A 17,187-nucleotide genomic window follows, 5' to 3' on the forward strand; every position below is an offset into this window, starting at 1 on the left:
CTGGGGACTTGCTCTTTGACTAAATGGAATCTTTCTCTTCACTCTTGGCAACCACCGGCGTATTCTTGTGCTGTATGACAAGGCGCTCTCTAGTCAGTGCTATATTTATCTTGTAGCTGAACACACATTTGCAAGAGGTTGTTCAATAACAGAAAGGCAACAAGCCAAAGCAGTTCAAACCTAGGAAGTTTGTTCCAGCATCATCCAGCTCTGGGTTGACTGCAGAAACTAGATTCTTGGATGGCCAGGAAGAGTTAACGGCTAATTTGAAACAAAAGATTCTCTGACTTGGCTGGGCTTTGCAAAAGAGGAAGGAATATTTGATACCATGGAGTTCAACAGGTTTCCGAGTGCATCAGGAGAAGAGAATCAGGAAAGACAAGAGGAGGCTTGTGCCGGTGCTGACAGCAGTGGCTCTGGAATGAGCAATGAGCTGGATGTTGTACAAATGTATCTCACCTGTTTACCTGAGAGATACATGCAGGCAAAGTTTACTCTGACAGCATACTTGGCGAGCTGGCTCATCTTGAAACTCTGCAAGGTAAGAGACTGAATACAAATGGAGAAGTATAAATTAACTTCAGAAATGCTAATCAGGCGAAGAGCATTCCCGCTCTTTCTGTGCTGTCAAATAATGTTTAAAGGAATCTTAAGAAAAACGCTGATATACTTTAAAAGGCATTTAATTGGTTGTTTGTAAAATGGCATTCTGAACCAGTGAAAAGCACCCAGGGAACTGTGGATGACAAATGCACAATGGACACTCCAGCAAGATGCATCCATGTTGTGGGATGTTTTCCCACTATCACTGTGCCCATGTGTGCAGCAAAGGAGAATGAATTTTGATTATTTGCACTGCCTCAGAAGTGTCCTGTGTCGCCTGAAAATATGTCCCTGAGGATTGCAGAGCTCTCGGGGACAGATTTCTAGGTGACATATGGCACTTCCGGAGGCAGCACAAATAATCAAAATTTGTCCCCCCCCCACACACACCACACACACACGTGTCCAATGCTGCACAGCTAAAAAGCTTCCACAGTGTGGACACATCTTCCTGGAGCAGCTGTGATGCCTTGTTCTGGATGTCAACCACTGTCTTTGGGATGTACATCTCACAGTGCTAATCAATAGCCCTATAGTACCTGATTTTCTAACATTCTTTACCAAACAGATGAAAGAACAAAGGAACAAATGAATAATGTAAAGTTGCTTTTGAGTTGCTATCAAGAAAACAACAGTGTCAATTAATACCCCTCCCCACACACAGTTATTTATTACTGTTATCAATCAAACATCACATCTCTATTTCATTAAACCAGTGAGAGGGTTATATAGTATATTAAAAGTAGTTGTGTACATTCTGATACAAGATAACACTTTCTATTAATCTGGATATGGCAAAAATTGCTTTGATGTTTTCAAAACATATGTATACCATGCTTTGGTATACCAAACCAAAAATTGGTTTGATGTTTTCGAAACGTGTATAATCTATGTGAACTCGATAGCTCTCATATAGTTCCTTCGCAAACTAGAGGTTTTCCTAACCTCTACAATCTTTAGCATCAGAGGGATATAGAACTGCAGAAGTGGAATGACTGCAAAGATTATGATAGTTGTGGAGGAATGGTATTTAAGAGTGGTGCTTTGGAACATATTGTAAAAAGCCTTCTCTGGGACATACAGATATATATGCTTTAGGTAAAGCACCAAAAATGCACTTTCTGAAATTCAATAAAAATGGGAATGATAAAAGGAGATAGCCATGATAATTCTTTCGATTTCTGCCTTTCCATCATTCCTCCCTTTTCTGTCCTCCTTCCTAAAATGGTTTTTGTGAAATCAAGAAAGGAAATCATATAGTACCTCATCTTTCTGAACTGGAATGTGATAGGTTGAATAAGGGGCATATCTAGGGTAGGGTAGGCAGGGCACATGCCCCAGGTGCCACTTGAAGGGGGCGCCATTTTTAAAATTAAAAAATTAAAAAAATGGCCACTGAAAACAAAATGGGCCACCACACATACTCAAATGGCCTCTGTAAGGCCCTAGGTCATGCCAGGCCTCGCAGAGGCCATTTGAGCATGCTTGGTGGCCATTTTGTTTTTGGCGGCCATTATTTTAAAAAATATTTTTAAAAATGGCCACCGCACATGCTCCAATGGTCCCTGCGAGGCCCTAGGCCTTGCCAGGCCTTGCAGAGGCCATTTGAGCATGTGTGGCAGCCCCTCAAATGGCCACCACGTGGATCTTTGCAGGCCCAAACAGGGGCGAAAATCAGCCCGGGACAGGCTGCGGTGGTGAATTAAGAGGCTGGTGGGGGGAGAGGAAACCTTTGCAGACCTCCCCCCCCCCAGCCTTTAAGAAGCACCCCAAAGCGGCTACAGGTAATTTTTAATTTTTTTTTAAATATAATATAAGTCACATATTCAGTTTGGCACTATGTACAGAGAATCAAGGCTTTTGAATCCTGAGATGAAACTTATGAGCTAGGATTGTATTCATTCGCTCTTACTTTGCTTCTTGTGATAAGTGAGTTAAATGTGATGTCTTAATAATATGGCTGTTATTGGTGAGTTTGGATTTGAATCAGTGTGAAATCCTTAGTATTAAGGCCACTGGGAGTTTCTTGCTCTCTTTCTCTCATTTTAACTGTCTTTCTGAAATACTAGAATATATTCCAAGCAGTGACACAGTTTACTCTGCATATTCTTTAATTATTTTCAGAGTATCTGCGAAAAGCCAAATTCTCCATTTATTTCTAAAACTTATGTAATAGTGATGCTACAATGCATAGCAGAGAATTAGAGACGCACTTCTGTTTAGTTTTCCAGGTACACCTCCACATAGTATTTGGGTATTTCATGAGCCCCAGCATACTGAAATTTATAGTTTTCCAGCATTTTTTGGTCTGGCTATGTCCACTGCTAAATAGTTTTTGAAATATTAAAAGATTAACGGGCTTGACTTGTATTTTTCAGCTGATATTATGGTAAAGTTATCTGAACGATGGGTGTCAGATGTTTGGACAGGGGGCGCAATTTCAGTGCTTGCCCTAGGCACTATTTTCCTTAGATACGCCTCTGTGTTGAATTGCCCCAGCAATGGTTTGTTTGTACAGCTTCTAGATACTGTACATGCAATTTGACTGATGACATGTTGGAATATAGAGTTGCTTCAAGATAAACAAAATAAGCAGTATTAGCTTTAATGTTCTTAACCCTGAGTCCACGGAGGACCAAGACTTTGGGAGAAACATGCTATACAGCAAATGGTCTCCAAAGTTTATTAAAATGGCCTCATTTTTTGAAAACAATTGTTTGCCAGATATCTGGCGCACACATAAGGCATTACCATGATTCCCCCTCCCTCTGATTAAAATGCAAATAATCAATGTTTCCAAAGTTAATTAAACTAAAAAGGAATGTTTCTCCATATTCTGAACCACATCATCCATATTAACTACAATCAACACCTATACAGCAGTACAATACACTTCCTATCTGTACCCTGCATTTGAGATGCCTTATCCAAGTTCACTTTTAAAATTAATGCATGTACAATTATTCAAACAAAAATATATACCTGTGCACAGACACCTGTAAGCATGTGTAATGTAATTTCTGAATAGGGCTGCTGAACACATTCAAAAATAATGTATTTTAGGACCCAAATGGATCCTGCAGAGTAGACTTCCTACTGACAGTGGTGGAAGGCCCTGGGGGACAGATGGGGGGTGGGAAGGTGGCTGATGTCCCGACTAAGAAAGTCCCCTGAAACACTGGTGCTTCTGGCTTCAGGCTAATGCAGCTCCACTGTTGAGCAGGGAGGGGGCAATTTTCACTGATCTCCCCTCTTCCTGAAAGCACTCCCTGTGACCTGGAAGTAAGACTTTTAGACAGCATGTCAGACACTATATTTATGCAACCAGGGACACTTTGTGCAATCCTAATTTATTTTTATTTTTATTTTTTGTCCTCCAGTGCTGAACCAAAAGCAGCACTTGCTGCCATATGGACATAGTAATAATATCCTTATACTAGATGCTACAGAAATGTTGAAGGGGTCTCACTAATAGGTTATATCCCCAAGACAACATAAAGTCCAGAGAGAATGATAATAAAATGCTACTAGGTCAAAATGACCCAACCCCCCGGGCCCCCAAGTGTAGTATAGTAAAGTCAGCTGTGGGGGCACAGTGGAGAAGCAGCTTGCCTAGAGTGCAAGAGGCTGTTAGTTCACATCCCGCCGGTGTGCTTCCCAGACTGTGCCTAGTAAATATATTTGTAGTCACCTATATTGGGCAGCAGCGACATAGGGAGGTGCTGAAAGGCATCATCTCATATTGCATGGGAGGAGGCCCTGGTAAACCATTCCTGTATTCTACCAAGCAAATCACATGGACTGTGATCGCTAGGAGTTGAGTTGACACTGACTCCATGGCACAATCTTTCCTTTCTTTATAGCAGGCCTGCTCTAACTTAGGCCCCACCCCCAGCTGTCTTTGGACTACAACTCCCATAATCCCCAGCCACAGTGGCCAGGGATTATGGGAGTGTAGGCCAACATCTGCAGGAGGGCCGAAATTGAGCAGCCCAGCTTTATAGTAAAGTACAGCCCCTCCCCACTTAGCACTTAGAAACATGATTCTGTTTCCCCCTTTTGATGACTTCTCCACCTCCCCATTTCCTAATCCACTCTGATAGAATTTACTCTGATCCACTGTCCACGTCCTGCACCCTCTTTACATAGTTTGTCCTCCCTGGTTTCTATGCTTCCTTCTGTCTGTGGTATTTCACCTTCCACCTGAGGTAACTGAGACTGCAGGTACGGTCAATTAAGTATGCCACACACCCTGAGGGGTGGGTAGGTCAAAGGCAGTGCCCAAGTGATGAGGCAAAGTGAGATGGGAGAGTAGAGGAAGTTAAAAAGGCCTTTAAAAGTGTGACATGAAACATCTAGAATGAATGGCTGTTTAGCAACCCTAGTGGAATTACGAACCACATTGTGGTGGATACTAAGCCTTAGCTGAGTACAGGCCTATAACCAATAGGACATGCAGGATGGTTTGCATCCTTTCCGCTAGTGTCCCTGTGTCTCTTTGTGGGGGCCCAGTTCCTAGCCTAGCTTGGGAAACACTGATGTAGGGAGTCCCATTAATCTGTATTTTAATCTGTACTTTATCACCATTTAACTCTTATTTTATCACTTACTCCCATCTCCTCCTACCCTATTAGAAAAAGAGTATGTGAAAAGCAAGCTCTTGCAACGTGACTTCAGGCATGTATAGTTACGAAGAATATACAGTGTAATTATGCCTAATACAATGAGCATGCATGAAGGGCCTTTGTTTACAGCCTCCATCATCAGACTAGAATGAAGAGATCCATTGAAGAAAAGAAATGCAAAACCAGCTGCCTTTAGCAGCCTTTTGTTGTTCTCTTTTGGCAAAGACACAGAGCCAAATTTATCCCAGGGGTGATTCCACTGAAGTCAGAAGAGAAGTAGCGCCAGGGATTGAATCGACGTGTATGTAGATTATTGCTTCTAATTCTTTTTCTTTTTCCTAACACTCAGTACTTGTATCTTCACAGAGAGCTTTGGAGAAAAGATGCTCAGCCTCCCAAAAGGTAGGATTTCATTTCAATTGCAAAATGACAGCAGTTGCCTATTGATTAACAAATGTGTTACAGAACTATAGGATGGACACTCCAAAGCCATTCTTGAGTCACAACTAAGAAAAAGTTTAATCTAAAGTCTAAACAACTTTGGGCAATGTGCTTTATGGGGGAAAATGCTATTTTCAGTCTGTGCACATGTGCATATACTACTCGGTAAGGGCAGGTACACACACACACACACACACTTTGCAAAAGCTCTGAGTACAAGTAGAAGTAAAATAAAATTTGTTTCCAATGAATCAAAATAAGAGATCCACTGGTGCAGTTAATATTTAAACAATGATAACATTCCATAAAGGTTCTGTCAAATCGATAGTGATTGTACAAAACATCAATCACACACTTTATTCCCTATTAGTTATATCTGTAATAAAGTTTGACTTAATGGCAAATACAGTTGTAATTAAAATATGTGAACATCTTTGTTAACATCTAATGTTGCTATTTTTTTTTAAGCACAGCTTCCCTGCCCTCCATTCTTGCATACCATGGGTCTAAATTGTCTCTCGCCAATTAAAAAAACAACAAGCTATTGGGAGTTTACATCCTTTCCCTTCTTTGTCTTTACACAAAGCTGCTGGCAAGAGTGTCGACCTCCGGAAAGCAGAACCTTGCCAGAACAGACTAATCAATATTCAGGAGAGCTGGCTGCTCATTATGCAACCATTGATTATTTTTGAAAGTTGCTCACTGTGCATTTCTTATTCTTCACTTTTTTCTCCTTTAGCCATATGCATAACTGCGCATGTACGCGCGTGCACACACCACACACACCCTCTTTTGTGCCCAGCAGGAAAACAAAACTGATAGCAAAACTCTATTCAACCCCCTCTATTGAGGACATGTGGCATGCATTCCAATGAACAAGGAGTGTATGTGTGTGTGTAAAGTTACCCTTCTTTAATTCAAAAGCCTCCTCATCTTAAACACTCTTAGACAGACAGGAAAAAGCAAGATGCACCTAATTCTAACCACAGCAGCCAATGTCAGTGCTGCTTTGCAAAATGAAGAATGAAAAGATAATGGAGCAGAGGACATACCTTATCAGTTGCAGCTGTTTGAAATGCCACTGGACTTGGATAAAAGCAATTCATTTCCAGCCTGCTTTGTCCTTCATTCAGCTTCACGGCTCATTTAGGTTTCCACTGAAACTTACAAAAATTGCAGGCAGCCATGTTGGACCATTAGAAATAAATCCAAAGGCGAAGTAGAAAATAACTTTACACAGGGACCCTGTGAGTTCTGATTAGTGCTGCAGACAGTTTTTAACATTATATATTTATATGGAGAATAGTCATTTTTCTTTGCCCAGTAACCCTTGATGCAATCTGAAAGTTGTCTCACATCTAGTAGTGGTTATTCAGATTAAATTTGCATAAAACCTCCTGCATTTCATTTTTAGACTGCAAGGTGCAGATTTTGGAGCTCTTCTAGCACGCTCCACTTTGTCTCTCCACTTCGTTTTGCTTAGCAGTCATGCTAACGAAGAATTCTGAATAACTTGAAAGCTTGCTTACCAGTACTGAAATCTAGTTTGAATAGTGTCACATGATGTTCATCTTCAAGGCGCTCCCATCAGGTAAGGAGCAGGGAAAACTCCTTCTGGATCAATGAATAGGTACACCAAGAGATCATCTTTCAATAAATTTTGATCACAGTGGTAAACAATTGTTTTGCTTTCTTTCTAGTTCCATGACAAAATGATGTAATTTCAAAATCTACATTTTAAATTCTGTACAGTTTAACACATGTTAATACATCTGGACTTAGAAATCTAGTTTAGGCAGTTCACACTATATTTTAAATCCAATTTGTAGGTTAACTTTGGTAGCTGCCAAAAACTGCACCAATGTGTGGTCAAGCTTGATGGACTATATATATGACTTGCTTTAAATGTTGTCAGGAGATTTAATGTTGTGTTTTGTAACTTTTTCATTATGGCTGCTCAGGAAGATGTCAGTAAAAATGCACTTGCCATGTTTGAATTTGAAACACTACCTGAGTTCTTCATTCCAATCACTGCACTGAGAGAACCGACAATCATAATTAGCAAACTGATTGTACTGAACGATTGCTGTGAGGCAGTTGTTAATAAACTGTGGTTTTTGATATTCAGAGTGGATCCATCATTTCCCGTTCTTGCTATGCTCTGTATTACAGCACTAAAGGTAAAGGTAAAGTGTGCCGCCGAGTTCGTGTCGATTCCCGGTGACCAGAGAGCCCTGTGGTTGTCTTTGGTAGAATACAGGAGGGGTTTACTATTGACTTCTCCCACGTAGTATGAGATGATGCCTTTCAGCATCTTCTTATATTGCTGCTGCCCGATATAGACGTTTTCCATAATCTGAGAAACATAGTCTGTGAAACATACCAGCGGGGATGTGAACTGGCAACCTTTGGCTTGCTAGTCAAGTCATTTCTCCGCTGCGCCATTAGGTGGCTGTATGCTAAAACCAATCATGTGGGTTGTCTGGATCACATGGTTACTTTTCATGCCACCACCAGGGTGCAGTTTGTATGCCAAAGGGGCAAAGGAAAGGATGCTGATGCTTTTGTTGAGGTGAACTCATTCAGCAGACCCTGGAGATGCAAGTGTTCCACTTCTCTGCTCCTGCTTTTGTTCTTTAGCAGCACTGCAGGCTTTAAATACGCACTGGTCAGCATTTTGTGCAGTGGCCTGGTACAAACGCCTATAAGAATGCCATTTATCAAGCTTGTAAAATAAAATGCCCTCCACTAAGCTGCTTAAAGTGCAATGAAGTTGTCCTGCTTCAGTTCAAGGAGCAGATTTCTTCAGCCTTCACAGCTAGATTCTTTTAATGTGGTTTCTGTAACACAATAAAAACAAAAACACAAACACTATGGAAACCAATTCCTTTCATATTGTTTCTGTAGCAAATCATCACTCCTTTCTTTTTGGTACTTCATGCTGTCCTAGTGAGAAATGTCTTTATCCACAATTCCACACCCATGTGAACACATTTTGTGATTCCTAATTGTTTCAAAACACAGCTTTATTTCATATTGGCTAGGGGAGCCTGGGAACCTGTGGATATCTCCTACTAGAGATTTGTATGGCCTGCATTATGCTAGGACCTTTCTAGACTCTGCTATTTTTCTAGAGCATTATTAGAATACTAATAAAATGACTTGCAGCTTGCAAGCATGTTAATGTCTTATCTCACTGTGACTCTAGTCTTTTCCTAGCTGTATGAGGTCTCATTCCCCATGCTGTCCAATGGGAGTTTTCTCTCATTTTCCAGGACAATAACACATTTTTATGGGGTTTTGGATTTTTATTTTTATTTTAGGCTGGGTGAGGTCTGGAACCTACTTGCAAAAATAGCATGTTTCTATCTTGTGTGATTTGATCTGGGAGTTTCATGTGAGTGAATAGTGAGGACTTGCAGTTTGCAAACCCATTAATGTGTTATCTTGCTATGATTCTAGTATTCTCCTAGCTGTATGATTCTCCATGCTTTCCAATGGGAGAAGTTTTCTGGATTTCCCTGGGGAAATATTTATTTTTTCCAGGGGTTTGGATTTTGAGCGGGGGGTAGGTGGGTAGGTCTGGAACCTACCTGTGAAAATAACATGTTTCTATCTTTTGTGATTTGGTCTGGGAGTTTCATGTCAGTCAGTCGGTCAGAGAGTCAGTCAGTCAAGCCCACGCAGCTTTATAATATAGATAGAATGTCTTCTGCCTAGCCAACAAAGAAAGGTAATTGGCACTGCAGTGATATTTACATGGCCTTGTCACTTTCACAGCTTTTTACCACACAGGAACAAAAGGAGACTAAATGTTCGGTACCTAATTTCAGCTGGCATCAGTAGTGATGGCTAATGGCCACATCTCTCAGAGGTCCAAGATAAGTGAGATCACTGGATACACATTAACACAAACTCTGCTATGCATGTTAAATATAACAGATTAAATTTATCATTAATTGCTCGGGTAAAAATATGAATAGATTGCCCTCTGGTGGCTGTTTGCTGATAAAAACTCACTTCATTGATAAAAACTCCACCTTTAGGTCAGAGGTGGCTCACTAGGTGACTTTGAAGGCACCACTGGAAATTCTGTGCAGGTTAACTTATTTTATAACACAGAATGGCAGTTAATACTGTGAGGTAATACCTTTTGTATAAGATGTACATGCATAGAGCAGTTGCCAGAGCAGTGCTGGTAGATACGTTGCATTCCTTCAGAGTTTTAGTTTTGTCGTTGTTTTACTTTTACTATTTGTTTTTGGTTGAGTTCTCCCCCCCCCCTTTGCTATTTCTGATGTTTTTAATAAGATAATATGATCACTGAGTTCTTAGTTTGTAGTTACTGAAATTGACCAGTGAAAATGTGTAAAAAAAACCCTACCAGACCTTGTGGGTACCCTGATCCAAATCTTTGGAAACTGCCACAAAGAATTCAGAACTACCAAACTATATATTCAGGAGCAGATTTTTAATGAAATGGATGTTTTGCTGAAAGGAATTTTCTTTCTTCCTTTCTTTCTTTGGATAGTGTTTGATTATGGCTCCAAGCTTTCAGATTCAAAATGCATTAGGCCAATAAAAGATTGTTTTTTCTGGATGCATGGAGTATTTCTTCTCTTTTTTGTTTCTCCTCCCATTCCACCTCCACAATGATACTTTCAGGTTCATGTTTTGATAGAAAGTGGTTGATACATTTAGATTTGAATCTGGGTAGAATATATTTTCGCATTGAAATGTACACATTGCTGCAGAAAATGTTTTACATGCAAATCTTTCCAAATCAGCTATTTTGGGCAAGCAAAATTGTTCTTTAATAATTGTAACAAATGTAGATCTTCACTATGCTTTCTTTAGAGTGATTGCAATTATCAATCAATTAAAAAAACAACCAAAGATTTACATAAATACATAGTATTTATACATAGTATAAATTCATAGTAAAATACATATACGTATTTTACATAGTAAAATACATAGCTAAATACATAGTATTCCCTCCATGAAAGAATAATAATAGTTCATCCAGAAAGAAAGCTAACACAAACTAGATTTATATAGAGTTAGAAAGAAACTAGAATTAGACACCAATATATTTACTAGGGATCAAGTATGTATATTTTAATAGTATTTATTTTAAGTATGTATACTTAGATGGCAATCTAAGATGATTTAAAACACTAATAACAAAGTATGAAAAATGCTTAGTTTCAAGTAGACCTGGTTCATCCAATATTGTTCCTAATTCCAGCAGTCAGAATTGCCGTTGTACCTAGAATAAATTATTTCCATTGTTCTTGTTCACCAGAAAGTTAGACAAATATGAACAAGTATGTAAATACATATAAGCTTAACCTATATCTTCTTTGCTGAAATGCAAGGATTATGATCTAAAATTTTGATATCTAGTGACCTAAGACCTATTAGATCAAAATCTATGTTTTGTTTATCGTCTATTATTATGGATTGAAATTTATAGAATAATAAGACCATAGATATTCCTAGCCACTTAATAAATAAGCTTTCTAAATAAAAGTAATACATTTTGATAAGGCTTTGAATATAATATATGTGAACTGTCTTACATAAGGTATTGTAAACCACCCAGACGATTGTGTGTGTGTGTGTGTGTGTGTGTGTGTGTATACACACACACACACACACATATATAACACCACAACATGCTTCTAAACCTTACATGCACCATGCACTGTTGCAGAGGAGGGCTAATAGTTCGGAGTGCAGCTCACTCTCCAGAAGTGCTCTATAAGAGCAGAAAGGTGTCACCGAGGGTCAATTAAGTGTTTCCACTTTTACAAAGCACTTCTGGAGTCCAAGCAGTACTTGAAGGACTGGCCCTCATGTGCAACAGCACACATGCAGGGGGACTGGGGGAGTTGTACAAGTGCTCCCAGTGCATCCCTGTAGACCCTCTTAATGTACATGCTTTCTTAGTCAGGATGTCAGCCAAGGTTCCCTTTCTTGTCTCAAAGAGATTCACAATAAATAAATAAATACAAGACAGACACCAGCATCAGCCACCAGAAAATATGCTACACAGGGATGAATAGAGACAATTGCTCTCCTCCACTAAATGTAAAAGGACTGTCACTTAAAATTGCCTCTTTGCCCAAACTAGTCTTGATCAGAACTTTCTTCTGTACCTCCCCAGCTTTCTTTTTCTGCTTGGTTTTCCAATTTCTCTCACATTATTTTTGGGTGATCTTTCTATCATTTTGTCTTCAAGCAGGTGTGTAGCAAGGTTGGAGTGGGCCTGGAGACGAGATTTTAAAATGGGCCCCTCACTGCTGATTAACAAAGGAGACTTTCAACCATGCAATGAGATTCTATGTATGTTTTCTCATAAATCCTAACAAATTCAGTACAATTTGCCTCCAGGTAAGTGTGTAGAGAATTGCAGCCTCAGGCAGCAATTCTAACCACATTTAGCTGGAAGTACATTTCACTTAAACCTAAAGGACTTTGTAATTTTTTGTCATGAAACAAGCCACTTATAGGACTTTTTTGATCATTTTTAAATTTAAAAAAATGTCCAATCCACTTCAGTTTAAATATACATATTCCTCCCATATTTCTCTGCGAGATGTGAAATTCCTCAATCTCTGGATTAAATATTCAGAGTCATTTCAATCTGCCCTACATCCCCCCACAACCTTATATTAAAGCTCTATGGCAAGCAATCCCTAAATATCCGGTGGGGGGTGGGGGCCACAAAAAGGAAATCACATCCTACCTCCATTACTAAGCCTGAGGAGTCAAAAGCTGGGCAGAGCTGTGGTGGGCAGGGGCAGCCAGCGCTGGCCATCCTCCCTCCCTCCTGCCTGCCTGCCTGCCTGCCAGCACTGGAGTTCAGGCTTCAGGAAGGCCTGCATGGAGGCCTCTCTGGAAGCTCAGCCGAACAGCTGAGAGGCAGAGACTGAAGGGGCTGCAGCTGCTTGCAGGCTGCTTCACTCCACTGACCAGAGCAGGAGGGCTAGCAGGAGAGGGGGGCAGCAGGCTAGGCAAGGGGGACTGGCTAAGGGGCCTTGGGGGTCCTCCAGGCCCTGTGGGCCTAGATACATTTGTCTCTCCTTGCCCAATAGAACTTCCGCCCCTGTCTTCAAGACTACTACTTGTGATCCTTCTTGTTCCTTTTCCCTTTAACAGATTCTTTATCTTCACTCTGTGTACGTTTAAGCTTTTTTTCACTTCTGATTATTTTCTTTCAGACTTTAAATTGCTTTAGTTTCTCCAGGTTTTTTTTAACCTACTTTCAGTTCTTCCCTATTGACTATTACCCACTTTCTTGTTTCTGAATTGCTTGAATGTGTTGTTTTTTCTCAGTATGCTTTACTTTCATTAACTAATATTCTTTATCTAAACAGCAACATCAATATTCTGTTCTTCTTGTCCTTGATCTATCTTCATTTTTGATATAGTTGATCATTCTGTTCCTCTTCTTTGCATGATCTTAATTTTCATGATCCTGTTTTGTCTTGATTTTCTCCCTAGAGGTCTGTTGGTGATGCCAGGGGTACTAGTCATGCTTCATATCTAGCTTGTTGAACAACTGGTGGGATCATTATATGATCCCGCCAGCTGTGGGGTCTTTTTCTGTTACACTGCTGTCTCATAACAACTGCAAGAGTTGGTGCACATTGGGGGAAAATAAGATTGTCACAGTGTAGAACTGGTAGGAGTCAGGCCCATAGCCAGCTGGTGGCATGGTGTATACCTGCCACATCAAAAAATTCTCTTTCTTCCCCAGCCTCACTGACTGTTTTTCACTGAGCATTTTAAAACCTGCCTCCCCTGACTTCTGCAATCCTGCCCCCCCGCCCAATTGAGGCTGGTTACAGGCCTGGTAGGAGTAAACACAGGACTTCAAAATTGTTCCAGTCAACTCCCAAGCAACTCTGTACATCGTGTTCGCAATTTGAGGACCTGAAAGAATGCTTAATTAGCATATAATTATAATCATTATAGTCCAGGGGTTCTCAACAGTGAAGAGCCCCCAGGGTGGTAGTTAGAGCCCTCCTGCCTCTGCATTAGGGATGTGCAAACAGGTTTGACATCAAACATGTTTGATGTCAAACTCATTTGGTTTGATGGTTCAGGGTCGAACTGAACCACCCTCTGTTTGGTCTGACCCCAAACTGAACCCCCCTGGCCCATTCGGGGGGGTTCACAATTTTGTTTTTCTTTTCTTTTTTTTAAACTTACCCCCTTTGGGGGTGTTAACTGGGGTGGTGGTGGGGCATCCATGGAGATTCCCCCTCCCCCTGCTGGCCTCCTGTCTGTCCAAAACAGGCCCATTTGGCTGTTCTTCGGCCCGTTGGAGCCTGCCCCCCGTGTGGTGGCCATTTTGGTGGCATGACCCAGGCCACGCAGAGGCCCATTGTGCAGGTGCGGCAGCCTCCAAAATGGCCACTGCACGGGGGGGGGGAGGCCTGAACTAGCCAAAGAACAGCCAAACAGGCCAGTTTTGGACAGATGGGAAGCTGGCAGGGGGAGAGGAAACCCCCATTACCTTGGAGAACACCCCTGGAGGGGGTAAGGGTTTTTTTAAAAAATTAAATGTTGCAATTTGCAACCCGCCCTGGACTGAACCAAACCCTAGGTGGGAGGTTGAGGGGGTGCTGGACTGAACTGGCCCAGTTTGGACTTGAATTGAACGAGACTAGCTGGTTTCGTGCACACCCCTATTCTGCATGCTGTAGCTGCACTATTTGCTCCCCATCTGATGATCGCTGTCTTGAAGCTGACGGATCCTCAGTGATGTGTCCACTACAGAATGGGAGGGAGGAGAGTGAAGAATTTCCTCTTCTGCTCCTGATTGGCTGACTACATCCTAAAGCTCAGTGTGATTGACAGGTTCACTAAATTAGCACTGAGTACTCCCAATGAAATTTATAGGACAAGTAAACTTATCTCATTAATTTCATTGACTGCTAATGTCGATAAGACTTAGGGTGGGTGTGAGCCAGTGGTTGTAGTAGCCTGTCTCCCTAACTGTAACAACTAAAATTGTGTTGTTATGGTCCTCTGGTTTATATACAGATTAAGTTACTCATAAACAGTCTTACTTAAATTAATGGGACAAGTTTATTTCCCCTATTAATTCCAATGGGAATATTCATGAGTAACTTAGTCTAGATGCAAGCCAATGACTGGAGTAACCTGTCTCATAACTGTAACATTTAGATTGTGTGTGTGTGTGTATGTTCACACAAACACACAACACACAATCTCTGTGGGGTCTGAACTGAAGGTTTGCCACAGAAGGGTACCTTTGTTTAAAAATCTTGGGAACCCCTATTCTAACCTGACTCTCTCTGACTCTAATCAGTCAAAGACAGGGTTGTAGCTATAATTGATCAGATGGGTTCAAAGAAACCGGGCCCCCAGCTCCTGAGGGTCCCCTCAGCTCCACCCCTCCCTATTTTCTTCATTATTTCCCTCTCTCTGATGGGCTACTGAGGAAAGGGGTGAACACGGGCCCCCTCTCCCCAGCTACACCCTGGTCAGAGATCTGGTTCTGATGATTATTCTACCCTGAATGAATCAGCTTTCTCTGGTGTCTATTAGTAAACAGATAGAGATTTTTTCCTTGCTACTTCCTCCTCTACTCAAATCAAACACCAGACTCAAAAGTTAACACGATATGCCAGCCACCTTCTCTGTATGATCTTCCAGCTCAAGGATTCCCAAGCTCAACCCCATATATCATTGTACTACAACTTCAGCCATTGTGATGGGGGATGATGGCAATTGTAGTCCAACAACATCTGGGGAACCAAGGTTGGGAACCCCTTCTAGCTTTATGAATATTGAGGAAAACAAAACAAAGCAAAACAAAGAGGATTGTTCATAGTCATACCGACTGTTTCAGTAATTAATAACTTTTGTGGATGAGAGAGAATACCATATTGAAAAGATATGACTGAAATATTTTATAGCGAATTGCTTCAGCTACCTAGCCACAGATGGCTGATAAACCTCTGCCAAAACAGATCTTTGTGATTCATGGTATCCAATGCCTAGTCTGTTTAATATACTAGCATGAAACAAAGCAATGAATAGTAGGCAGAAAGTGTGGTTACAGTTGCCAGGCAATGAACAGTATGTGGCATAGGTCCAGTGAGAGGGCACCACCCGACATTTCTGCATCACTTTCAGGTGGCCAACACTGTAAACCAATTCATGGGATTATCCATGAATAGGCATGAAAGCTAATGGGCAAATGTAGGGGCATGGTATAACAATAATCTTCAATAATCTGTTTCAGTGCCATTAAAGAAAACTAAGAAAAATGCCAGACTCGAGAGCATAGATGCAGACCACACTATTGTCTTTTTCCATAGCCAATTGAAGGCTTCAGCATTTTATCAGAATATGAGCTAGTTTTTGGCACTTTTCCTAGGGTCTGCTTGGCAGTGTGGAAGTGCCCAGACTCCCTGGAAAGAAGGCTTTGTTGGAAACCTTTCATTACGAAGGATTAGCTGTTTGGTAAACCTGGGTCACCATAATAGTCTGTCAGGAAGCTTCATCTAGTGAAAAGCTCATTGTAGAAATGCCTAGAATGACTAACTTATGTCTAGCTTGCTGTTAGGATTGCAGTGTGTTGCTGCCTTTCCAATGCTCAGAGTTCAAGGGAAGTAAGACATCTCATATGGTTCTATTGCCATATGTCTTCATGGCTTCATGACTTCCATAGCTTCATGGCTTATCAGGCTTGGAGGCTGAAGAACTGGGCCAGTTTGAGGTGATGAGAGAGGATGTTCTAAACTATCTTGAAAAACTAAAAATTGCCAGGGTCAGATGGCATCCACCCAAAAGTTCTGAAGGAACTCAAATGTGAAATTGCTAATTGTCTAGCAAAAAATATGTAACTTGTCCCTACAATCTGTACTAGAGGTCTGGATAACTCTGATTTTAAAAAAGGGATCCAGGGGGAATCTGGAAAACTACAGGCCAGTTAGCTTAGCTTCTGTGCTAGGTAACTGATGGTAAGCATACTTAAGGACAAAATTGTTAAACATGTAGAAGAACAGGCCTTGCTGAAGGAGGACCAGCATGGCTTCTGCAAGGGCAAGTCTTGCCTTACTAACATTTTGGAGTTATTTGAGAGTGTCAACAGACATGTGGATAAATGTGACGATTTAGTAATACTTGGACTTCCAAAAAGCTTTTGACAAAGTTCCCCACCAAAGGCTTTTGAGTATACTTAGCAGTCATGGGATAAGGGACATGAGTGAATTGGTTCATGAGTGAATTGGTAACTGGCTGAAGGACAAGAAACAGAGGACAGGAATAAATTAAAAATTTTCACAATTGTGGGAAGAAAGAACTGGGGATCTGTACTGGGACCAGTACTCTTTAACTTATTCATAAATGATCTAGAAGTTGGGGTAAGTAAAAGTGATCTGGTTGACTTAGTATACTTGGATTCCAAAAAGCTTTTGACAAAGTTTCTCACCAAAGGCTCTTGAGTAAACCTAGCAGTCCTAGGATAAGG

General features: G+C 41.0%; 1 protein-coding gene across 1 annotated transcript in view; it reads left to right on the forward strand.

Annotated features, from left to right (window-relative positions):
* The first annotated feature begins 328 nt into the window (after nucleotides 1-328).
* Nucleotides 329-17,187, forward strand: part of LOC128349701 (uncharacterized) — a 269,429-nt gene continuing 252,570 nt past the window's right edge. The window contains 2 exon segments of the mRNA XM_053306456.1: nucleotides 329-541; nucleotides 5,595-5,630. Of these exon segments, the coding sequence (XP_053162431.1) occupies nucleotides 329-541; nucleotides 5,595-5,630 (249 nt within the window).

The sequence above is a fragment of the Hemicordylus capensis genome, chromosome 3 (assembly GCF_027244095.1).
Source record: "Hemicordylus capensis ecotype Gifberg chromosome 3, rHemCap1.1.pri, whole genome shotgun sequence".
Classification (NCBI taxonomy): domain Eukaryota; kingdom Metazoa; phylum Chordata; class Lepidosauria; order Squamata; family Cordylidae; genus Hemicordylus; species Hemicordylus capensis.